This window comes from Prionailurus viverrinus, chromosome B2 (assembly GCF_022837055.1).
Source record: "Prionailurus viverrinus isolate Anna chromosome B2, UM_Priviv_1.0, whole genome shotgun sequence".
Taxonomy (NCBI): domain Eukaryota; kingdom Metazoa; phylum Chordata; class Mammalia; order Carnivora; family Felidae; genus Prionailurus; species Prionailurus viverrinus.
In genome coordinates this window covers 37,155,730-37,180,362 of record NC_062565.1, presented here as the reverse complement: position 1 = coordinate 37,180,362, position 24,633 = coordinate 37,155,730, and the positions used below count along the sequence as shown (strand labels likewise).

The window sequence follows — 24,633 nt, the reverse complement described above, 5'->3', positions numbered from 1 at the left end:
AGGAGCCCAGGTGATGGGTTCTCGAGAGGTCAGCTTTCTGGGCCACAGAGTAGGGTGGTGAAGGGTGGGCAATAGATCTGAAGGCAAACAAAATAACCATCACACTCTCACCGTCACCCTTTGTGGGGACTTTAATGAGCTGCTTTCAGGCTTCATTGTTACACCAGGTTTCACATAAAAGGAAAACCTTTTCATATACCCAGTTTCCTAAACCACTACACCAAACCATTCTACCCCTCGTTCCTGGTTCCATTTTCTTATTCACCTGTCCACCAATCTTGATGCCAATTTACTATAGGTGCTTTCTTGATCCGTTCGACCAAATAAGCATTCTTATCTCTCCCAGATTTAGAGATTGGTTTCCCCCCTGGCTGTACTATCTCCACTCCACCGTGGCTTTGCAACTAATAAACAACTCTTACTGAAACACTTTTCCTGGTTTGATTCTTCCCTTAAGATCTAGGTTTCCCTAGATTTCCTAGATGGGCAGCCTAACCAGTGTCTAACCTGGTCCATGGTGGCCTCAAAGGAAGAACCTAACCACACAGACCCAAAATACAAGACACTGTCCAGGAATGACAAATGAAAAGGTTTACAGGCTTATGATACTCTCACTTCCTGGCCAAGAGGCTACCCAGTGAGAAAGACTTCCTCCATACATAGACTATCAGCCCAGAAAGCCAGCTGGCAAATATTTAAAAGTGAGATGACCAGCTCCACAGCACCCATCTCGATGTAGTCCTAGCAGCTGTCCTTCTCCAACATTACTAGCCAGCACCAATGTATATGCCTAAATCTTTTACAGAGCTTCTGGGATTCCAATTGTGGGATTAACCAAATTTATGGCCTAGAAATTTTCAGGTGAAACAAGTTTGATTACCTATCTTGCTGTACAAGTGGTATCATCCACAGCCAGAACAGGCTACAGAATCTGTGGGGCCAGTGCAAAATGAAAATGCAGGAACATTGTTAAGAAATTAAGGTTTGGTGCACCTGGGTGACTCAGTCAGTTGAATGTCCAACTCAGGTCATGATTCCAGGTCATGGAATCAAGCCCTGCATCAGGCTCTGTGATGAGCATGGAGCCTGCCTGGGATTCTCTCTTTCTCTCCCTCTGCCCTCCTCCCCCATTCTCTGTCTCTCTCTCTAATAATAAAATGAATATTAAAAAAATTATTAAGAAATATTAAGACTCTTAACTATAGAGAACAATGGATGGTTACCAGAGGGGAGATAACTGGGGAGATAGGTTAAATAGGTGGTGAGGATTAAGGAGTGCATTTATGGTGATGACCATAAGGTACTGTATGGGAGTGTTGAATCACTAAATTCTATACCTGAAACTAATATTACACTGTAAACTAACTAACCAGAAGTTAAATAAAAACTTAATTTAAAAAAGTATTTAGAGCACCAAATTCCTGCTTTATCAAAGCTCACTGGATGGTTGCCGAATTTATTCTCAACCCACCAGGAGTCTGAGGTTTCATTATCTAGAGAGGTCTCTGAACAGCAGGATTCCAAGAACAAACCCTAACCCTGAGCCTAGCCTTAACCCTGACCCTAAACCTACCCCTACCTCTACCTCTACTGGTAACCGCTAAACTCTACCTCTAAGCCTACCTCTAACCCTAAACCTAACCTCTAGGGAGGTCTCTTAACTTCAGGATATGAGGCACATACCCTCACCCTCACCCTAACCCTAGCTCTAACCTAATCCTAACCCTAAGCCTAACCCTAACTGTGAACCACTAACCCCTCACCCGAACTATAACCATAACCTTAACCCTAAACTTATCCCTCTAGAGAAGTCTCTGAATAGCAGGATAACAGGCACATACCCTTACACTGGCCCTAGCCATAACCCTAATTCTTATCCTAGCCCCAAACTAACCCTAATTCAACATCTGAGGGTAAAAAAAAAAAAAAGAACTGGCATACATCTATAATGAAATATTACATAGCAATGAAAAAGAATGAAATCTTCCCATTTGCAACAACATAGATGTAGATAGAAAGCATTACTTTAAGTGAAAACCTAATCATAACCCATACATATACCCTAGCCCCTAACCCCTAACCCCTAACCCTAACCCTAAACTTATCCCTCTGGAGAGATCTCTGAACTGCAAGATAATAGGCACGTAAAATCACACTGGCCCTAACCCTTATTCTGGCCCTAAACCAAACCCTAATCCTAGATATGATAACTAATCCTAGGTGTATATATACCTCATCATTTTCCATATATATACATATATATATGAAAATTTAAGATACATATATGAAAATTACTCATAAAAAATAAAAAAGAATGAAATCTTGCCATTTGCAATGACATGGATGGAACTAGAGTATTATTGTAAGTGAAATAAGTCAGTCAGAGAAAGACAAATATTGTATGATTTCACTCACATGTGAAATTTGAGAAATAAAACAAATGAGCAAATAGAAAAATAACAAGGCAAACCAAGAAACAGACTTAACTATCGAGAACACACTAATGATTACCAAAGGGGAGATGGTTGGGGGTTATGAGTTAAATAGGTGACAGGGATTAAGGAATGCACTTGCAATGAGCACTGAGTTTTGTATGGAAGTTGAATCACTATATTATACACCAGAATCTAATAATACACTATATATTAACTGGGATTAAAATAAAGTAAAAAAAAAAAAAAGAATTTCAAGGTGGATATGGTCAATTAGTCTTCAACAAAAGAGGCAAGAATATGCAATGGGAAAAAGACAGTCTCTTCAACAAATGGTGCTGGGAAATCTGAACAGAATGAAACTTACAGAATATACAAAAATAAACTCAAAGTGAATTTAAGGCCTAAATGTGAGACCTGAAGCCATAAAAATCCCAGATGAGGGGCGACTGGGTGGCTCAGTCGGTTGAGCATCCAACTTTGGCTCAGTCATGATCTCATGGTTTGTGAGTTTGAGCCCTGCATCGGGCTCTCTGCTGTCAGCACAGAGCCCACTCCAGCGTCTCTGTCCCCCACTTCCTCTCTGCCCCTCCCCCACTTTCACAAACTCTCACAAAAAAATATTTTTTTAAAAAACAAAAACAGAATCATAAATGAGAGCACAGGCAGTAATTTCTCTGACATCGATCATAGCAACATTTTTTGTAGATATGTCTCCTGAGGCAAGGGAAACAAAAGCAAAAATACACTATTTAGACTACATCAAAACAAAAATCTGCAAAGCAAAGGAAACAATCAACAAAACTAAAAGAGAACCTACTGAATGGGTTAAGATATGTGCAAATGATATATCTGATAAGGGATTAGTATCCAAAACATATAAATAACTTATACAACGAAACATAAAGAAACCAAAATAATCCAATTCAAAATGGACAGAAGACATGAACAGACATTTCCCCAAAGAAGACATGCAGATGGCCAACAGACACATGAAAAAATGCTCAATATCATTCATCAACAGGAAAATTAAAATCAAAACTATAATGAGATATCACCTCACACCTGTCAGAATGGCTAAAATAAAAAACTTAAGAAACAAGTGTTGGCATGGGTGTGGAGAGAAAGGAACCCTGGTGAGAATGCAAACTGGTACAGACACTGTGGAAAACAGTATGGAGTTTCCTCAAAAAGTTAAAATAGTCAAAATAGAACTACCCTATGATCCAGTAATCACACTACTGGGTATTTACTGAAGAGACACAAAAACATTAATTCAAAGGAATACATGACCCTCTATGTTTATTGCACCATTCATTATTTGCAATACCCAAATTATGGAAGCAGCCCAAATGTCCATCAATAGATGAATGGATAAAGAAGATGTGGTATATATACACAATAGAATATTACTCAGCCATAAAAAAGAATGAAATCTCACCATTTGCAACAACATGCATGGAGCTGAAGAGTATAATGCCAGGCAAAATCAGCTAGTCAGAGAAAGACAAATATGTTTTCATTCATATGTGAAAGTTAAGAAACAAAACAAATACACAAAGGACAAAAGAAGACAGAGAGAGACGCACAAACCAAGAAACAGACTCATAACTATAGAGAATAAATTGATGGTTACCAGAGGGGAGGTGCATGGGGCGGGGGCAATGGGTGAAATAGGTGATGGAGATTAAAGAGTACACTGATCATGATGAGCAATGGGTGATGTATAGAATCGTAGAATCATGACGTTGTACACCTGAAATTAACATAACACTATATGTTAACTATACTGGAATTTAAAAACTTGAAAAAAGTTTTTTAAAGAATTTCAAGGTGGTGACAGGAGATCATTAAGCCAAGTACGGGGCCCTTCAGCCCAGGGGCCTGTTTGATTGCACAGTCCACATGCCCATGAAGCCATCCTTGACCACACCTGTACATTCCTGCAGAGAATTTCGGCAACCTGAGAAACTACACTCTATTTCAGTTGCTTTCTGTGGCACCTCTTCTTTTATGTGCACATCCCCATGCATTTTTCTATCTTTAGCCATTAAAATAGCTCAGATTATTGATCTCTGTGCATCAATCACATTCCCAGATCACCATAACACACTAAGGAAACAGGAAATTGAGCAATCAATCCCACTCATGCTATCAGAGGACTGCTAGTTCTCAACTTTTATAAGGGTCCTGAAAGAAGTGAAAGGCAGACAACTTTCCAGAACTTGGCAACACCTTGCATCAAGCAAGGGAGAGACTCCTCTAGGCACCATTCCCCAGAATCTTGGCTCCTAGAGCAAGCTAAAGAGTTTTGCCCAAGTTCACTGGTCCCTATAAAAAGCAGGGGGTAGGGACCCCAACGATGACAACCTTACCACAACACTGCCCCCCTACCCTACTCTCTCATCAGTGCATTCAGTGGGACAACCAGCTCACCACCAGTATGTACCTGCTCTCTGGTCTTGCTGGGGCTCCAGGCCAGTCCACTCCAAGAGGTGGTAAAGAGCTCAGGCAACTTGTAGGAATTTTTTTTGAAAATTAATATAGAGCCATAGCTATCTGAAAGGAAAGCAGTGATACTGCTTCCAATAGCTTCTATGAAAGTCACAGCTTATCATATATTACTCTAATTAGGGTGACCACAGAAACTCACCAGCCAAAACTGGGACTTTTTAGGAGTGAAAGGAGGGACTGTTAATAATTTTGCCAGGAAAGTAGGCATATTCTAGGACTGTCCCTGACATGCTGAGACACATGGTAATCACCTCTTCGTTTTCTACAAAGCTCATGCAAAAGTCACTGTTCCCTAGTTCATATGTGCCCAGTTTGTTTTTCTATCCAAATTATTTGCATATGTAGTTTATACAACCTGTGCTTTCATTAGAGAGAGAGAGAAGGAGAGAGAATCCCAAGCAGGCTCCACACACTGTGAGCGCAGAGCCCTATGCAGGGCTTGAACTCACAAACTGTGAGATCATGACCTGAGCTGAAATCAAGAGTTGGATGCTTAACCTACTGAGGCACCCAGGGGCCCCTGACCTGTGCCTTTAAACTAGTTAACTCTATCTATGCTTGACTATCTCTCTAACTTTTAAGGGCATTTTGAGTTCAAATTTTAGCCAAATTCGAATTGCTAACTTTTCTCTTCGTTTCCTACTCAATAGTAGACCTAACTAGAAATATGATTCAACTGGCTTTAAGTCATATAAAACTCCCCTAATTGGTAAAATTTCAACCTTCCCTTTCTAAATGTTCTGTTGTTCATGACAATGACCCCAGCCTCTTAAAACAATCAGTTGTCAAAGAGCAATTAAAAACTAGTAAGATTTAAACTCACAGATGGACAGTCCAAAATTAATTCTTCAATGGTTACCAAGTCCAGGCCAAGCTTCTCCGCTAGAATTTCAAATATATATTTGTATGAAGGGTCAATTTTCGTTTTCCGATTTTCCCTTGCTTCTCTAAATCTTGCCTAAAGAATGAAAACCACAGGGAAAAATTGTTAATTATGGGAAAAGACCACCAAAAAAATTAGCGTGACATAAAAGTGACACTTGAAAAATCTTATTATAAGCAAAACCTGTCTCTCTTTTAATGTTTCCTGGAGATTTGGAATGCCGCTCATGCTTCGATGATATCGGGATGATTTTCGGGAAGACTGGGAAAGCACTTCAGAAAGCAGGGATTGGCCCAGTCGTACTGCAGACTTAGGTCGAACTCTATATCCACCTTGCTCATCATGCTCAGAAGCAGGGACATTCAGAAAATCACTTCCAGAAAGAGCAGGATCTCTTTCAGAAAAAGAGCCAGTTTCTACCGTGGAGGCTGCCCCTGTCACAGAGAGCGGAGCCTCTTCGTCCGAAGGAGGAGGGGCCTCTTCTCCTGGAGGGGGCGGAGCCTCATCTCCCGGAGGGTCGGTACCTTCTGAACCAGGGGGTGCTGCCTCTCCAGAAGAGGGAGGAGCTTCTTGCCAAGAGGGTGGACCACCTTCTTCAGAGCTCATGTTGGCCGTGTTTTCCTCCTACCGGGCACCTGAATCTTCAAAACCTAGAATTATACAATGTTTTCTTGTAAAACTGTACAAAAAATGTAATGTTCTGTGTTAATTTATTCCTCCCCTTGAGCCTGGACAGGTAGCAAAATCATCTATTTCTCCCTTCCTACATTAACTGAAGAAGCTAAGCTCACAGGACTAGAGAATGATTTTTTAACGAGGGACAGCACACATATACCTAGGGCCCTTTTGAAACTATAAGAGCTCCTCCTGACTATGATATGCCTCTAGGGGACTGCCACTCCACACACATCCCATCCCTGTCATAGTAATTACTGCACCTGATGGGAAGGTACCTGTCCTCAGGTATGTAAGGGCTGAAAAACGATTGAAAGCCACAGCATTAGAGCTGAGATACTGACTTGTCCGAGAGACAAGGCAAAGAACCACACGGACGGAAATATTCCTTGCATGGAGGAACTCCGTGACACAATTCACTAATCACTCAACCGTCCAGCCATCTCATCTACATACGCATATCCAAGAACCCCCAGAAAGCATAAAACCTCCTCTTAGCAGTGTGAAAATTAATAAAAGGAAACCTCATTTAGTATGTTTTCAGAAGGCCAGCAGGGGGAAGCTCTCACATCCTACCAGCCCTACCACTGGTTGTGAATTGCAGACCAAATAGCAAGAGCCTGACCTTGTACATGGATACTACTTTCCTATCCCGCAGGATTTATGAAAGACTTTCCCTTCCCCCAACAATAGCCCAGGCAATGACAGGCTGTCACAACTCAGCCAAAGAAAAGCCACTATACTTCCAGCTCCCAGCTTACTCCAATGGACTTTTTGTTTATAACAGCATCCCCCTAAAATGTGACTGTGGCTATTTATTAAAGCAATGGTATCATATAAAGTATAAATCTGACCTACTCAATCAGAAAAGCTCTATATACAGGAATACAGAAGTTATCATGAGCACATTAAGCAGGAAAATTAGGAGACACCAGTGGAACAGGAGAAAATGTCACTTATAGAGAAAGAAACCACATTATAGGACAATAATCAAACTTCCATCGAAATAAACAAGTTTTCAGGATATGGCTAAGATCCAGAAGCCAGGAGAATAGTAAACACTTGAAGAACACAACAACATAAAATTCCAAAGCAGAGACTTCAAAAGAAGACAGAGAAAGAGGCTTTTTAATGAGAAATTCTGAGGACACTGGTGCACACCTGGCCTAAGTAAGACAGTCCTTCTTGTGGAGGGACATGAGCAGCCCTCCATAAGACAGAGACAGCCTGTAACCTGCACCCCACAGCTGCCCCCTCCAGCTTTTCCAAAGATCCTATAAACAGCTGAAATGGTTTTCTTTGATATCCTAAATTGGCCTACTCAAGAACAGAAATACCCCAACTGACCTACCTTTTTGCTGCCAGCTAAGCACTCGAGGCCAAGACATGCAAAAAAGAACAACTGTTCCCAAACCAACTGCAGACTTTTTTTTTTTCTCATCCCCCTTTCCTCTCTCTTTTATAAACCTCTCTCCTCTCTCCTTTATAAATTCCAGGTTTTGTCTTTGTTCCTTGACCACAATCTAATGTATACTTTCTTCACATGTGAGTACATTTGCTTGGAAAGTAAGTAAACATCTCTGAGTTATTTTTGGACATAATGATCTGCAATTCCCAGGAGTTGTGGGGCCCCTGGGTGGCTTGGTCAGTTAAGTGTCCGTCCCACGCTCGATTTTGGTTCAGGTCATGATCTCACGGTTCATAGGATCAAGTCCCATGTCAGGCTCCATGCCGACAGCACAGAGCCTGCTTGGGATTCTCTGTCCAACTCTATCTGCCCCTCCCTCGCTCTCTTGATCTCTCTCAAAATAAATAAATGAACTTAAAAAAAATACCCAGGAGTTGTGTTTGCATTATCTTGGCCTAGAGGAGTTAATTGTACTATCTATAGTAGCTCAAGAACAAGTATAATGATACATACTAGGGAAGTCATATCAACTGCCTGTCACTCTGTTCTAATTTATGCTTTTGAATTCTGCAAAACAATTCACTTTACTCAGTAGGAGAATCATACCCATTCTCAAAGGATATTGTCAGGCATGGTTGACTAGTTTCTAAAACCAAGGCAAAATTTACTTAAATTTCAATATAATGGTAAAACACATACACTGACTAAGCTCACTAGCACTAGAGAGATTCTCTGCAGGCTAGTGCTCTTTCTAGAACCACCATTATTTATACCACTATAGAGTCACTATTATTTAAGCCATCAAGGAAAGGTGAAAATTAAATCATGATAGTATGTTTAAGAAGTCAGGGAAATATTCAATTAATCTTAATGATTTTTTCATCTAAAAATGGCCACTATTTTTTTTAAGGGTTGGCACAGATTAAATTTTCAGAAAACGTTATTATCCAACACAGTTCATTCCCTGAGGAGTCCAGATTTCTGAGATTCATGGCACATAATTTCAGAACTAGAAAAAAAACCTTAGAAAGTATCTAGTTCAGCTCTCCCTTTTTACTGCTAATGAAACTAAGACCCACAGAAGTCATAGGTCTTACCCAATCACACAGACAAAAATGATCTTTCTAAATATCAGATCATATCATATCACTGCCCTACTTCTGGGTGCCAAATACAAACTCTTGTGTCCTCCAGGGCTTTCCTGACTCGGTTCCAATCTCTCCAGTTTTCTTCCATTGCCTTTGCCCTGGGCGTTGCCTGAGGTCACAGCAGCTCTGGCAGTTTCTGAAAAAAAGCACTGTTCTCTCACCTCTAGTCATTGGCTGAGAGCTCACAGCCTAACGAAGGAGGCAAACATACCAACCCTTAAAGTTTCATTACAGTGAGCTAAGGTGTGCACGAGAATCTGTAGCATCAGAGGAGAAAACTCAAGAAGGAAATCTCTAGGGAGGAGCTGTCATTTAAGGTAAGTCTTGGTAGGGTACATATGAGTTCCATGGAGAAGACTGGGGAAGTCATATTAATTGTCAACAATTAAATGCCAAGTTCTATGCTTGGGGAGATGTATAACAATGCTTGATAAATACATATATTTATATATATATAACACATGACCAACAAGCACATGGAAAAACACTCAGTGCTCAACTAAGACAATGCAGATCAAAACCACCAGGAGATGGCACTTTACACCCACTAGGATGGCTATAAATTTTTTAAAAATTTTTGTATTGTCTATTTATTTTTGAGACAGAGCAAGCATGTGTGTGTGCACGCGAAGGCTGGGGAGGGGCAGAGAGACAGAGGATATGAAGCAGGCTCCGTGCTGACAGCAGAGAGCTTGATGCAGGCCTTGATTGAACTCATGAACCATGAGACCATGACCTGAGCCAAAATCAAGAATGACTGAGCCACCCAGGTACCCCTAAAATTTTTTTTTAAGACAATAAAAAGTGTAGAGAAGGTTGTAGAGAACTGTAAATCTTCATCCATTGCTGGTGGGAATGTAAAATAGTACAGTCTCTGAGGAAAACAGGTTGGCAGTTAGTTTCTCAAAAACCTAATCACAGAATGATCACATGAGCCAGTAATTCCAGTCCAGGGTAGAATTTTACCAATTCCACGCAAGAGAATTGATAACATCTGTTCACACAAAAATCTGTAGGTAAATGTTCATGGCATACCTTGAAATGTGGCATACCTTATAATGGAATATTATTCTGTCATAAGAAGGCATGAAGGACTGTTACATGCTAGAGCAGGGATGAACCTTGAAAACACCACACTAAGTGAAAGAAGCCAAACACAAAAGGCCACATATTGTATGAATCTTTTTATATGAAATATCCAGAAAAGGCAAATCCATAGAGACAGAAAGTATATCAGAGGTTGCCAGGGGATAGGGAAGGAAGAACTGGGCCTAATGGCTAATAGGCCTGAGTGTCTTTTTTGGATAATAGAAATGCTCTGGGATTAGATAGTGATTATTTATGGTTGCACAACACAGTGAATATAATAAAAACCATTGAAGGCTATGCCTTAACATGGTGAACTTTATGTTATGTGAAATAAGCTTATAACTCAATTTTAAAATGCTATTTTTAGGGGAGCCTCAGTGGCTCAATCCATTAAGCTACCGGCTCCTGATTTCAGCTGTGATCATGTTCTCACAGTTAGCGAGTTTGAGCCCTGCATAGGGGCTCCACACTGTTGGAGCCTGCTTGAGATTCTCTCTCTCTTCCACTCTGTCTGCCCCTCCCCTGCTCTCGTTCTGTCACTTAAAATAAATAAATAAACTTAAAAAAACTGTTAACAGGGTGCCCGGGTGGCTCAGTCGGTTAAGAGGCTAACTTCAGCCTCTCAGGTCATGATCTCAGGCGTGGTCTGTGAGCTCAAGCCCCGCATTGGGCTCTGTGCTGACAGCTCAGAACCTGGAGCCTGCTTCTGATTCTGTGTGTGTCTCTCTCTCCACCCCTCCCTTGCTTGCTGTCTCTCTTTCTCTCTCTCAAAACTAATAAACATTAAAAAAATAATAATAATAAAGTAAAAAATTGTTAAAAAAACAAATAAAATGCTATTTTAAAAAAACGATAAACACTGCAGTAAGGAAATGACCAATTTATTGACCACCTGTCAGGAGGCTTTAGTTTGGAAACTTTCCCCTCAAACCCACCAGGGGAAAAAAGAAGGCATTTTAATACTAAATAAGAAAGGTAAAAAAGAGATAGAATTAGTTTAGGCACAGATGACTGTTAACCCTCTGTAGGCACCAGTTTCCCCCACCCCTTACTCAAATAGCTATTTGTGATCTTGTAAAGAAAGAATATTAAAGCTAAAAATGCTTCATTTAGTCCTGAATATCACCAGTTGGGTTAAAGAGTACCTATGGTTACTAAGGTCAGGCTGAATCCCTAGCCTTAGAGAAGGAAATTTCATTGAAAACAAGTATGAAAGGGAAGAAAAAAATGAAAGCTTCTCCCCTGTTCCTGTGCCACAGCCACAGCCGCCATGCAAAATGTTGTAACTACTATGTCCCCAGGGCCACGATACTCACTCTGGGAGGCAGAAAACAAGGAGACTTTTGTCCTCAAGGATTCACAATGCTATTGGAGAGAGAATCTTTGCAAATCAGTCAAGAGTGTGAAACTGCAGAGTTCTACTGGAAAATAATTCAGAGAAGGGAAGAATTAGTGTCAACAAAATAGACAAAGAGGATTTCATGGAGGATTTGAGCATAAGTTGCATTTGAAGACTAAGTTGGATTCAATAAGAAGAGAGGGAAGAAACCTAGAGAGAAAAGTAAAGAGGTAAAGACAGGAAAGGCTATGAAGAGGTCAAAAAAGGAAGTTAGTAGGGGAAAAAAAGCTTAGAATGATGTCATATTATATTTATTCTTCCAAATGACTACAAACAGCAAGGATTCAGAATCAATTAAAATAAGTAAATAACGAATGATAAAACATGGTTTTTTTAAAGCACAGATCTTAATGCTAATATGTTAGAAAACTGTCTCAGTTCTTTTTTTTTTTCAACTTTTTTAATGTTGATTTTATTTTTGAGAGACAGAATGTGAGTATGGGAGGGAGCGGAGAGAAATGGAGACACAGAATCCGAAGCAGGCTCCAGGTTCTGAGCTGTCAGCACAGAGCCCAACGTGGGGCTTGAATCCATGAACCATGAGAACATGACCTGAGCTGAAGTTGGACACCCAATTGACTGAGCCACCCAGGTGCTCCCAAATTGGCTTAGTTTTGCCAGTGATTTTTTTCTAGCACTCCTAAGTAGTTCTGAAAATCTCATCAAAAATTCATCAAGTTTATCATAAGATACACAGAAAAAATCCATTTTGACTGACTCTGCTCATATGCTAATCTAATAAATGCAATCTATAGCTTCAATTCAGGTAAACATTTCACTATAACATATATACACTTTCCACCTCTATGTGTGTCGTCTTACCTCAGTTTCCTTGGAACTTAGGTGAAGCTGTTTAAGGAGAAATAAAAAGCATTTAATTTCTGAAACATTAGAATACTTACAAGTTTCATGAAAGAGTTTAACTTGTGCTCTACTAAGTGCTGATATCTATGTACCTGCATATATTTTTTAAGATTTTATTTTTTATTTTTTTAAATATTTATTTATTTTGAGAGAAAGAGAGATAGAGTGTGAGCAGGGGAGGGGCAGCGAGAGGGAGACATAGAATCCAAAGCAGGCTTCAGGCCTCTAAGCCATCAGCACAGAGCCTGATGCGGGGCTCCAACTCACAAACCGTGAGATCATGACCTGAGCCGAAGTTGGATGCTTAACCAACTGAGCCACACAGGAGCCCTTTTTAAGATTTTATTTTATTTATTTATTTTTTTCAACGTTTATTTATTTTTGGGACAGAGAGAGACAGAGCATGAACGGGGGAGGGGCACAGAGAGAGGGAGACACAGAATCAGAAACAGGCTCCAGGCTCTGAGCCATCAGCCCAGAACCTGACGCGGGGCTTGAACTCAAGGACCGCAAGATCGTGACCTGGCTGAAGTCGGACGCTTAACCGACTGCGCCACCCAGGCGCCCCTTTAAGATTTTATTTTTAAGCAATCTCTATACTCAGTGTGGAGCTTGAACCCACAACCCCAAGATCAAGAGTCAAATGCTCCACTGACTGAGCCAGCCAAGTGCCTCAATATTTCAAGCTAAGGGCAGGATAAACTCTTATTCTGTAAACATTAAAGAGTGTTTATGGTTAATAGTCTATGAACAAACACTGAATATAAAGAAACTGATAACCAGGTATTAATCACTATTGTGACTGAGAAATAAATAAATTCTAAATAATTTGTTATGTTTTAATATTTTTAAAATAAATCACATATCTAACCATGGGGTTTGGGGTGATATTGGGGTTTAGAGCCAGTGGCCAAGAAAGAATTCTTGAAAATGTCTTTGGTGCAAAAAAGCTGATTTTATTAAAGCACAGGGACAGGACCCATGGGCAGAAAGAGTTGCACTGGGGCTGTGAAGAGTGACTGATTATAAACCTTCAGGTTGGGAGGGGGTCAGGGACAGCTTAAGTCTCTAAGGAATTTTGGAAGCAAAGTTTCCAGGACCTTGAGGGGCTTGCTGTTGTTAGGAAAATGTCATTTATTATATTCCTTAGTAAAACCTCAGTCATGAGACTATTCAGATGGATATCAGGGGCCATATGCTTGCAGAATAATTGCCAACATATACTTGGGGGTTAAAGTAAAGAAGGCTTGCAAAGGAATTTTTATGTGTTTTAGTAGACTCACAGGATCTTGGGGGTGGGAGGAAGGATCAGGATAATAATAAACCAAGATTCCATTTTGCAAAGTGTCATCATCGAGGCAACAGGGCTCTTAGAGGAAGGTCACTCGGCCTGTTTCAAGGACTTGTAAATGGGCTATAGGCAGTAAGGGAATTTCATTTCTCATTTGCCTTTGTTTCCCACATCACCATGGCAAGCACTTAAACCTCGTTACATCTTGATGAGGGTGATATTAGGGCTCCGGGAAATGGAGTCTATAGGTTTCTGGAGATTACGGTATGGATAAGATTGCCTTTTTCTTGCAGTTCACTGAGTTACCTGTAAACTGAAGGAGAATCCTGTCCTGCATACCTGTGATTTCTCAGTCACCCATTTGCTTTCTTTCCTTTCCCCTGTTCTTGAGCAGCCAGGAGTGTCCGAGGAATATCTCACATATCCCACCTGGGGGCAGGGAGGAGGTGCTTTTAGCCTGTACTTTTGCCCTCAGCTCGCCCCACGCTCCCTCATCATCTAAGACACTCAAAATAAATAAATAAATTGCCCAATAAATAAACAAACCACGGCCCACGTGGGGAGATCTTGCCTAGGGGAAGTGTAGAATTCTTCCTCTTAACAAAATAATTTAAGATGCATTTTCTACATGGCTTTCAAATGCCAAATCATACTGGGCATGTAATAAACTCTGAAAATAAAATACCAGCTTACCACTTCCAAAGACTGATGCAACCATTTAATTTTAGGTTAGGAAATGTATACAACTACTTTATTTAGAATTCCTAAAAACTGTACCAAAAGTTTGAATAGAGTACATAGTTGAAATGGGAAATCTTAGTAAACATGAATTAGCTTACTATATTATTCACATTATATCCAATTTGTATGTATTTATGTACGTATGTACATATGTATGTATATATACAGAGAAGGTTGATTGTTCACTGCAACATGTTTGTAACAGCAAAAATAAGTGCAAAAACAAACATACTTCCTGGAAATATCCAAAAAATGTCCCTTCTTTTTAAAATTTTTTTTTTCAAGGTTTATTTATTTTTGGGACAGAGAGAGACAGAGCATGAACGGGGGAGGGGCAGAGAGAGAGGGAGACACGGAATCGGAAACAGGCTCCAGGCTCTGAGCCATCAGCCCAGAGCCCGACGCGGGGGCTCGAACTCCCGGACCGCGACATCGTGACCTGGCTGAAGTCGGACGCTTAACCGACTGCGCCACCCAGGCGCCCCAAAAAATGTCCCTTCTAAAGGACCCATTGTATACCTAAAAGGAATATAACACTCTGTGTTAATTATACTTCAATTTTTAAAAAGATGTTAAATATAGTAGGTGCTCAATAAGTGGTAACCAATTACAAAAAAAGAGAAAGAGGAAGGGAGGGAGGAAGGGAGGAAGAGAGAAAGGGAGGAAGGAAAGAAGGGAGGAAGGAAGAAAGGGAGGAAGGAAGGGAGGGAGGAAGGAAGGGAGGGAGGGAGGGAGGAAGGAAGGAAGGGAGGAAAGAAGAGGTAGGGGGAGAACCCATTAATTGAACTGCAGTACTAAGGCCAAATGCTTGGTTCCTGGACTTGTTTTGAAAGCATAAACAGAACTATAGTTGTATTAACTGCATTAACTTAGCTCCACGTACTGATTGGTTCTCTACTTATGTTTTATGCACCTCTTAACCTCAGGTACGATCAATCATTAATTGCTTCTTTACCCCCTACTCCCTGGTTACCCACTGATTGTAGAAACCTAATGGAAACCAGACAGTAACATTTGTCTTGACATATCTGATTCTACTAGGTGCCAAATAGCTCCTCATTGTGGGAAGAATGCTTACCTCCAGATTGTTTCAAGGCCCCCTCCCTTAAGGTTTCAAGAAACCCCTTAGCCTCCTCTCATGTACAGAAGCTGTCCCAACGCTTAGCAGGGGGAAGCAGCTTTGGGAATGACCCTTGCCTTCTCCTTGGTTCTGTCCTTCTGATCATAAAACTTTCTTTGCTTCAGAACTCGTGCCTCAGGCATTGGCTTACTGCTCATTGGGTGGGTGCACAGACAAGTTTGAGCTTGATAATAGTATCCTGTTCAATAAAATTTTAATACAGACACTAGAAATAAAAATGAAGTAGAACTACATCTACAGATGTAGAAAGATCTCCAACACGGATTATTTATATGAAAGAAAAAAAGCAAAGCAAAGTACACTACATAACAGTACCAACTGTATACATTTTTATAAGTGTATATATAAATGCGTATATATGGTATTTCATCTTTTCTAAGATGCACATTTTTTAAAAGGTTTAATTGGCAACATTTTTTTCTTTCATCACATGTTTACCTTCATGCAGTTACATAACTATGTAATTTTCATTTATGTAACTGCATAAAATTATGATCAGTAATAGTTTAGATTTGATAAAACATGTTAAAAGCTTTCCAGGAAAGATACACAAAAGTTATCACCAGCGATCCCCTTGACAGAGAAAGATGGAGGGGGAAGTAGAGGAAGAGTTGTACTTTCCAATTTTATAACTTTCAGTATGATTTTTAAAAAAATAGAATCATGTGCCTATTTTACTCATATGTGTATGTATCATATACAACAACACATGACACGTGTTTTTATTGTCCCCTGCACCATTAACATTTAGAACCTAAAATTCCCTATGGATTTTAGGATTTGGCAAGATTACTTATGCAATAAAGACACAAGTATTCATACTTGGCTAGCCATCGAGCAGAGTGAATTCAGGATAAACACCTATTCATCTCTTTCCCCTCCACAGACAACTTGATGCCACTTGCAATCATTCTCAATTTCCACCAGTCCTTCTCCTTAAGCTCAATTTGAAGGTTCATTGCACCTGCACAAAGTCATCCCTGCTCATTTTCAGGAGCAGTTAGGACAGTGGACTTCTCCACGCATAGGAAGACTGAAGTGAGCAAATGACACACCAGGGAGCTAAGCCTACAGCCACTTCAACCACATTCCTTCTTCTTACACCCATTTCTGTAACCCTATCCCTTCTTGCATTAGTTGATTCCTGATTGTGGAGGGTCTTCTGTGTGCTTGGCGGCTGTAGCTACATATAAAATTAAGAGACCCCGGGGCATCTGGGTGGCTCTGACTTCAGCTGAAGTTATGATCTCAGAGTTTGCGGGTTTGAGCCCCACATCAGGCTCTGTGCTGATAGCTCAGAGCCTGGAGCCTGCTTCAGATTCTGTGTCTCCCTCTCTCTCTGCCCCTCCCCTGCTTGTGCTCTGTGTGTCTCTCTCTCTTAAAACTAAATAAAAACATTAAAAAAAACAAACAAAACTAAGAGGCCTCTTCTGGAGCAAAACAAACAAGTTGGGGGACAGACCCTTAAACATACACTGGATGGTCAGTGTCAAGAAAAGGTGAATTAGCAAAGGGCTGAGAGGGACTGACATAAAAGAGAAACTTCTGGAAAACAACCTGACAGACAAGGCATTTGAGTTGGGTCTGAAGAAGAGCTGTCATGAGAACATGGACTAGGGGAGTATTTATTCCAGGCTGCAGGCTGGGGGATAACAGAGTACAAATGCACCAAAGCAGGAAAAGGGGAGAGCTTGTTTAGGAAAAGTGGGACGCTCAGTGATGAGACTTTCGGGGTGCAGGGGAGAGAGGAAACGGGAGGTAGAGAAAATAAGCTGGAGGGATAGGTGTTTCGTCTGCCTTAGTTTTGAACTCTTAGCAGGGGGAGTGAAGAGACTGGGATTTACAAAAGGCGATGACTGAGCTGGGGTTGTGCCGTAGGGTGTTAGCTGGGCTGGTCGAGAGGACTAGCTGGAAGGTGAGAAACTGAATTCCAGCACCGACTGTGATCCCCACCTAGAGAGGAAAGCGGGCCTTGGCATCCCGAGAAGAGAGGGCTAGGGACAGGAGCTCTTCGCGTCCCCGTCGAGCCCCCGCCGCGCACTCACCTGCCGCCGCCCGCAGCTCGCCCAGGTCGGCGAGGAGGCCGGGGTGCGCCGGGGGAGCTGCTCCCGGCTCCGCGGCCACCGAGGTGCGGCCGTTGGGCGTCCGGCACCGGTTCGCTCTGGGGCGCCCCGCGTGGGCTATGCTGGGCGCTGCTCCCCGCGCGGTGCTGGGTGCGGGAGCACAGGCTGCGGGGGAGGCCCGCCCCCGCGCGCGTGCTCTTCTGCACGGGACACGCACCCCACCCCCACCCCGCCCCGCCTTCGGAGCTGGAGAAGTGAAACATCGTGGAGCGGCCAGGGTCATTGGGTCACTGAAGGGCAGCCACCTAGAGCGGGAAATTGAGCGGGGTGCGGGCTTGGGAGGATTCCAAGGTATGCTTTGAGAGGACTGCCATGGAAATGCTTAAATGTATAAAATGAAGTTTTCTATGGCCTTTTCTTTCCTTCTTTCCTTTTATCTTCCTTCCTTTCTGAGATTTCTTTCTTTTAAGTAATAATCTCTGCGCCAAATGTGTGGTTGGAACTCACCACTCTGGGATCAGGAGTCGCAGGCTCCACCCACTGAGCCATCCAGGTGCCCCTATGACCTTTACACTTTTCTGAAGCTACTTAGTGTTTCGCTTGAGAATATTAATTGTTTTCTGTTGAATTTGTTTGCTCAGAAACCTATGACTGGTAATACAGAGACCAGAAAGACTGAAGAAAATGGACTTCTTTTCAAAGTCTACCCCCCTGCCCTTTCCAGTACGTTTCTGTTTTCCTTATAACTCCCTGACATGGTGTGGCTGGTGTCGGTTTTAATTAGGTATTAGAGTCAGTCTTTGTAGAGCAGATCAGTCCAAAATGAGAACTGGAAGATCTGACAACTGATTAAAACAAAAACAAAACATCCCAAAGCCAGCAATGACTATAAAAATCACAAGTAAAGTTCAATAAAACATGGTCCATCCATGTTAAGAAGTACCATGCAGTGATTATGCAGTATGAAGTTATGGGGTCCACAGGGAACTATGCCAAACTGCAAGACCTAACTGTCCTCTGACTCTGAGCTGTATCTTTAGCTAGTGTTTAGGCAATTAAGTAGATGACAGCAATCACATTAGGACCTAGAACCAACTGCTCACTTCCCGTCGGAGGGGCACTGGCTGGTTTACTGCTTGCTACAAAAGATGATGAGCCCTTAGCCCTGGATTCCTTAGCTGCTCCCCCCAATCCACCAACTGCATGTGAGCCACAGTGTTGCCCAGTGGTACTTGGGCTCAGAACTGGTTTCCCTTGTGATGATATTCCTGCTGTTTGTTGGGCTGTGAGTAATAAAGGGTTTCTCTCTGGCCCATTTTTTTTTTTTTTTTTTTTTTTGGTCTCATCATCTATTTTGGGCACTTATGATTTAGTCCTTGCCATCTTCCCAGAGTATGTCTATAGATTCTATGTAGTAACAGACAAATTACAGAATGTTATATATTTTAAAGAACCTTAAATATATCCATGTGCCTTAACCTACAAATTCCTCTTTTGAAAATATATTCTAAACAAATAATACTGTGCCAAATATGGACACAGGTTTTGTTCTAAAGATGTGCATTGCAGTATTAGGTTTGTAGCACCGTGATCCGTGTAATAGTTTAATGACCTCTGACAGAAAGTAGGCTCATGGAATACTGCCAAATGATAACACTCCTGACGATGCCTGAGATATGGGAAAAGTACATCTTCTAGAGAGTTCTCTTAAGGCTTCATGGAAAGAAAAAAACATGCAGCATATATAAAACAGTAAATGGTTTGATTGCCCAAGACCTTGAAAATACAATGAGGGACCTGGTTCTTTGTCTGGTAATAGATCCACTGTAGATCCAGGATGATCTCACCTTGAGATCATTAACTACATCTGCAAAGACACTATTTCTAGATAAGGTCACATTCACAGGTACCAGGAATTAAGACTTGGACATATTTTAGGGGGACACAATTCAATTCACTACAAAGAGCCTCTACAGGGGCGCCTGGGTGGCGCAGTCGGTTAAGCGTCCGACTTCAGCCAGGTCACGATCTCGCGGTCCGTGAGTTCGAGCCCCGAGTCAGGCTCTGGGCTGATGGCTCAGAGCCTGGAGCCTGTTTCCGATTCTGTGTCTCCCTCTCTCACTGCCCCTCCCCCGTTCATGCTCTGTCTCTCTCTGTCCCAAAAAAAATAAGTAAACGTTGAAAAAAAAAAAAAAACAAAGAGCCTCTACATATTTTTTGTATGTGTCAGTTAAGATTAGATTAGAAAATCTATTGAGAGTATGTTTAAAACACTTTTATGGTTAAGTTAATTTTCCTCAATGGACATCATTTTATTAGTTGCTTAGGTACCTATTGCCAGGTATTTTAGATTTCTGCATTGGCAGTCTTTTTTTTCTTTCTTTTCTTTCTTTTTCTTTTTTTGCCAAATAGAATGGACAACTAAACAAGGTAAAAAATGTGCTGTTTCAGCCATAAACCAATAATCCTGGAAGAGTAAACTCAAGACATTAAACTATAGATAGTTACTCAATATTTACATGTGTTTTATTTGAATGTCTGGCTACTTAAATTGTGGCTATATTAGGACAATTATAACATAACACATATTGATAATCTGTGTACTCTAATTGCATATTCCCTACGAAATCTAGACATCTTCAGTTGATTGTTTTGACATTTTTATTTCTGTCAATAGTGTGATCTTTCTGTCAGTGGCTGAGTCTTGAAAAACAGACTCATCATGGAGTTATAGATTTTTGGAACAGGAAGGGAACTTGGATATCACCTTATTTCCTGCACTTTGTTTTACAAATGAGGACATCCAGGATTAGAGAGCAGCTTCACCATTTGAGTTTCAGAACTAATTCATTGAGCTACTGGGCAGCATGTCCCATGACTAAAATTCAGGACCCCTGTTACCAGTTCAGTATTTTTTGTCCCTTACTACGTACACTAATAATAATAGTTACAGGGCTGAGAATCAGTTCCTGACTCAGATTTGCTTACTTAATGCTTGAAAATCAATACTGTAGAGACAAGTGATGGCAGGCAAAGAAAGGTTGCTTTATTCAGGAAGCTGGTAACCTGGGAAGAGGGCAGACTAATGTCTCAAAGACCATCTTCCCCATTCAGGGGAAGCTGGAGGGTTTTAAAGGGGGAGGCACGGGTGGGGCACCTGGGTGGCCCAGTCGGTTACGCATCCAACTCTTGATTTTAGCTCAGGTCGTGATCTCACGTTTTGTGTGGGTTCCAGCGCCTGGTCTGGCTCTGTGCTGACATGCAGAGGCTGCTTGGGATTCTCTCTCTCTCCCTCTCTTTCTCTGCCCCTTCTCTGCTTGTGCTCTCTCTCTTTCAAAATAAAAACATTAAAAAATATATTTTTAAAACAGGGGAGGCATGAGAAAAGGGAGGAGGCTATGTGCAGAAGAAGCAGGTGCCCAGGAGATTTGTCCTATGTTGACATGACCTTGAACGGACCTGCTGACATCAGTGGCAACTGTTTTCCAATGTAGTCAAGCCTTATCTTCTAAGAAAGTTGGGTCGAGGAAAGCTGGGTCCTTTGCTTCTCAAGGCCAGTCGTCTGAAAATCGCAAGGAAAGTAAGTTAGTTCTGCTATAGATCAAGGGACTTAGTTCAGCAAGCAAGGAGTGCATAAGCTTGAAGCAAGTTAACCCTTAAGACAGGTTGGAGTACTGTGACAGACCCTTAATCCTGTGACTGGTGTCCTTAGAAGAGAAAGGGGTGAGAGATTTTAGACATAGGGAAAAGGCCGTGTGAAGACAGAGGCAGTGATTTATGCTGCTGTAAACCAAGGAAAAGCAAGAGCCACCAAAAGCTGGAAGAGGAGAAGGAGGATTCTCTCCCAGAACCTTTGCAGTGGGGGATAACCCTGCTGACACCTTCATTTCACACTTTCAGCCTCTAATATTGTGAGAGAATGAGTTTCTATTATTTTGAGCCACCACGGGTTTGACAGTTTGTTACAACTGTAGGAAACTAATAATCCTTCTACCAAAAAAAAAGAAACACTTATGCTCTATTTGGAATTTGTGTCTTCTCAAATAGTGACCATTTTACACTATTCCTTCCCCATTACTGCTGCCTTTCCTTTTATTTCTATATGTGGCACTTATTACTTTTAAGCTTTTGAAAGCATATTATTTAATATTTAAGATATACAGGGAAGCATAAAGAATGAAACAATTATCCATTTATCCACCATCACCTTTAGTTATGAAACAACGTCAAAATATTTAAATCCCCAGTATATCCCTCCCCTCTTCTCCTCTACCATCCCTTAGGGGAAATCATGTTCCTGTGTTTGGAGTTGTGTATTCCTAGGCATTTCCTGACCCCATCACTCTAAGTATATTTAGCCCCAAGCAATACATTCTATAGTTGCACAATTTAAAACTTTGCAAAAATGGTGTTCTGCCATATGGATTCTTCTGCAACTTTTAATTATTTCATTTCTATTTGTGAGATTTATCCATGTTGGACTATGTTCCTCTGATTCATTCATTTTCACTTATGTATAGTATTCTGCTGCATGAAATAACACTGTTTTCTTGCTTTTGGACACTTAGGCTTTATCAATTTTTTTTCTATTCAAACCATCTTAAACCAGTATAGTCACAATAATCCTCTAGGACATATGCTTATTCACGGATCCTAGGATGTACTCTCTGTAACTTCACTAGATACTGTCATTATTTTAAAGTGTTTATAATAATTTGGGTTTATATCAGCAAATGTATATGAATGAATTTCAGTTCTACATTCACATCAACACAGACTTTTGATTATTAAATTTTTGTCAGTTTTAAAGGCAAAAAAGGAATCTCATTTTTATATTAAATGGCATTTTTCTGTTTACCAGGGAGTCGGAGCATTTTTTTAATATGCTTATTAGGTATTTGTGTTTCCTCTTTCGTAAACTGCCTGTTTTTCCTTTTTGTCATGTTTTCTATTCAGTTACTTATATTGTTTGCATTGATTTGTAAGAGTTTTTACTTATTATTGATACTGATCCTTTGATGGCTATGTGTGTTGCCCCTACATTCTCCCACTCTGTGGTTGGTTTCTTTTTTTATTTTTTTATGGTGTGTTTTAGTTAAGATCCTTTTTTCTTTTATATTTTGTACTTTTACATTAAGAAATTCCTACCATGAATTCATAAAGATATTCTCTGATATTTTGCTCTTTATGTTTTAAGTTTTTGCTCTTTTACATATATATATATATGTATACATATATATATGTGTGTATGTATGTATATAGTGTTTATTTTTGAGAGGGAGAGAGAGACAGAGTGGGAGCAGGGAAGGGGTAGAGAGAGAGAGGGAGACACAGAATCTGAAGCAGGCTCCAGGCTCTGAGCTGTCAGCACAGAGACTGACGTGGGGTTGGAACCCAGGAACCATGAGATCATGACCTGAGCTGAAGTCAGATGCCCAAATGACTGAGCCACCCAGGTGCCCCTCACATTTATATTTTTAATACACTTGGACTTTTGTTTTTCTTTATGGTATGAAATAGAGAAATCTTTTCTTTTCTCATATAGATAAACTATGCTGTCCTAAACTATTCATTGAAAAATGTATCTTTTCCCTACTGATCAGCAGTACTAGCTCTAATCTATATCAAGTTTTTATATGTGTATGTATATATTAGTTGTGTATTGCTGCACAACAAATTATCCCAAAACTTTGCAGCTAAAAACAACAAAATTTTGTTATCTGATAGTTTCTGTGGGTTAGGAATCTGGGAATGGTCTAGATGGATACTTCTGGCTCCAGGTTTCTTATAGAGTAAAAATTATGGGGTCAACCAGGGCAGCAGTTATTTCAAAGCTGTATTGGGAGAGGACTCACGTCCGAGCTTACACATGTGGCTGTTGGCCGGCCTCAGGTCTTGACTGGCTATTGATAAGAGACATCAAACAGTTCCTTGCCACATGAGCCTATCCATAGTGTTGCTCACAATGTGGCAGCTTGCTTACCCTCAATGAGAGATTGGAGAAAAAGAAAGTGAGAAAGATCTCCCAAGACAAGAATCACTGTATAATTTAATATCAGAAGTGACAAGCCATCACTTCAGCCATAGTCTATGCTTTGGAAGTAAGTCACTAAATCCATACTCAGGGGGAGGGGATAACACAAAAGTGTGAATACCTTGAGGTGGGGATTATTGGCGACATCTTAGAGCTGCATATCACAATTTCCATTTATTGATTTCTGCCTACCAGCGCCATTACCACACTGTATAACCGCAGCTTTATAGTAAATCTTATTATCTAGAAGTTTAGGTCCCCCTACTTGTTTATTTTTCAAATATGTCTTGCCTATTTGGAGATCTAAAAATAGAATCTGGAACCAGCTTATTCAGTTCAATAAAGAATCCATCAACATTTTTATTAAAATTGCATTACAGAGGTGCCTGGGTGGCTCCGTCAAACTCTTGGTTTTGGTTTAGGTCATGATCTCACAGTCTGTGGGTTTGAGCCCCACATCAGGCTCTGCGCTGGCAGTGTAGAGCCTGCTTGGGATTCTCTCTCTCTCTCTCTCCCTCTCTCTCTGCCCCTCCCCTGCTTGTGCTCTCTCTCTCTCAAAATAAATAAACCTAAAAAAATTACATTAATAGGTTAATTTCATTAAAATGAATCAATATTTTATGATATTGAGGCTTCCTATCCATTTATATGGTTTATTTCTCTTATATCCTGAAAGTTCACCAGAGGGTTAGAGGAAAAGAACAGTTTGGAACGTCTTTTCAATAAAACATCTCAGACAAATTTCTTTTGTCTGGGCTTCTATGGAATAGTTCAGTGATGCACCGTGTATGGAGGGTTTATGTTGCCTCAGTTCCTGGATTAGCAGGTTTAAGGTCTATTTCCATGCTGAAGTTCTGTGGTTCCAGTATACTGAGTCCTCTTATTTTATAAGAACAGCCTCCCTCTTCTTTGGGGGAGCTGCTGCTTCTCCCACTTCAAACATGTGGCTCT

The 24,633-nt window shown here is 40.8% G+C and overlaps 1 protein-coding gene across 1 annotated transcript in view; it reads right to left on the bottom strand.

Annotated features, from left to right (window-relative positions):
* The window catches only part of DNAH8 (dynein axonemal heavy chain 8), a 338,484-nt gene extending 320,771 nt beyond the window's left edge, over positions 1 to 17,713 (bottom strand). Inside the window, exons 1-4 of the mRNA XM_047860389.1 lie at positions 17,631 to 17,713; positions 11,466 to 11,567; positions 6,013 to 6,479; positions 5,770 to 5,904 (exon numbers count right to left, since the gene is read on the bottom strand). Of these exons, the coding sequence (XP_047716345.1) occupies positions 5,770 to 5,904; positions 6,013 to 6,435 (558 nt within the window). The 5' untranslated portion in view covers positions 6,436 to 6,479; positions 11,466 to 11,567; positions 17,631 to 17,713. The remainder of the gene's footprint in view (positions 1 to 5,769; positions 5,905 to 6,012; positions 6,480 to 11,465; positions 11,568 to 17,630) is intronic.
* Positions 17,714 to 24,633: the final 6,920 nt, after the last annotated feature.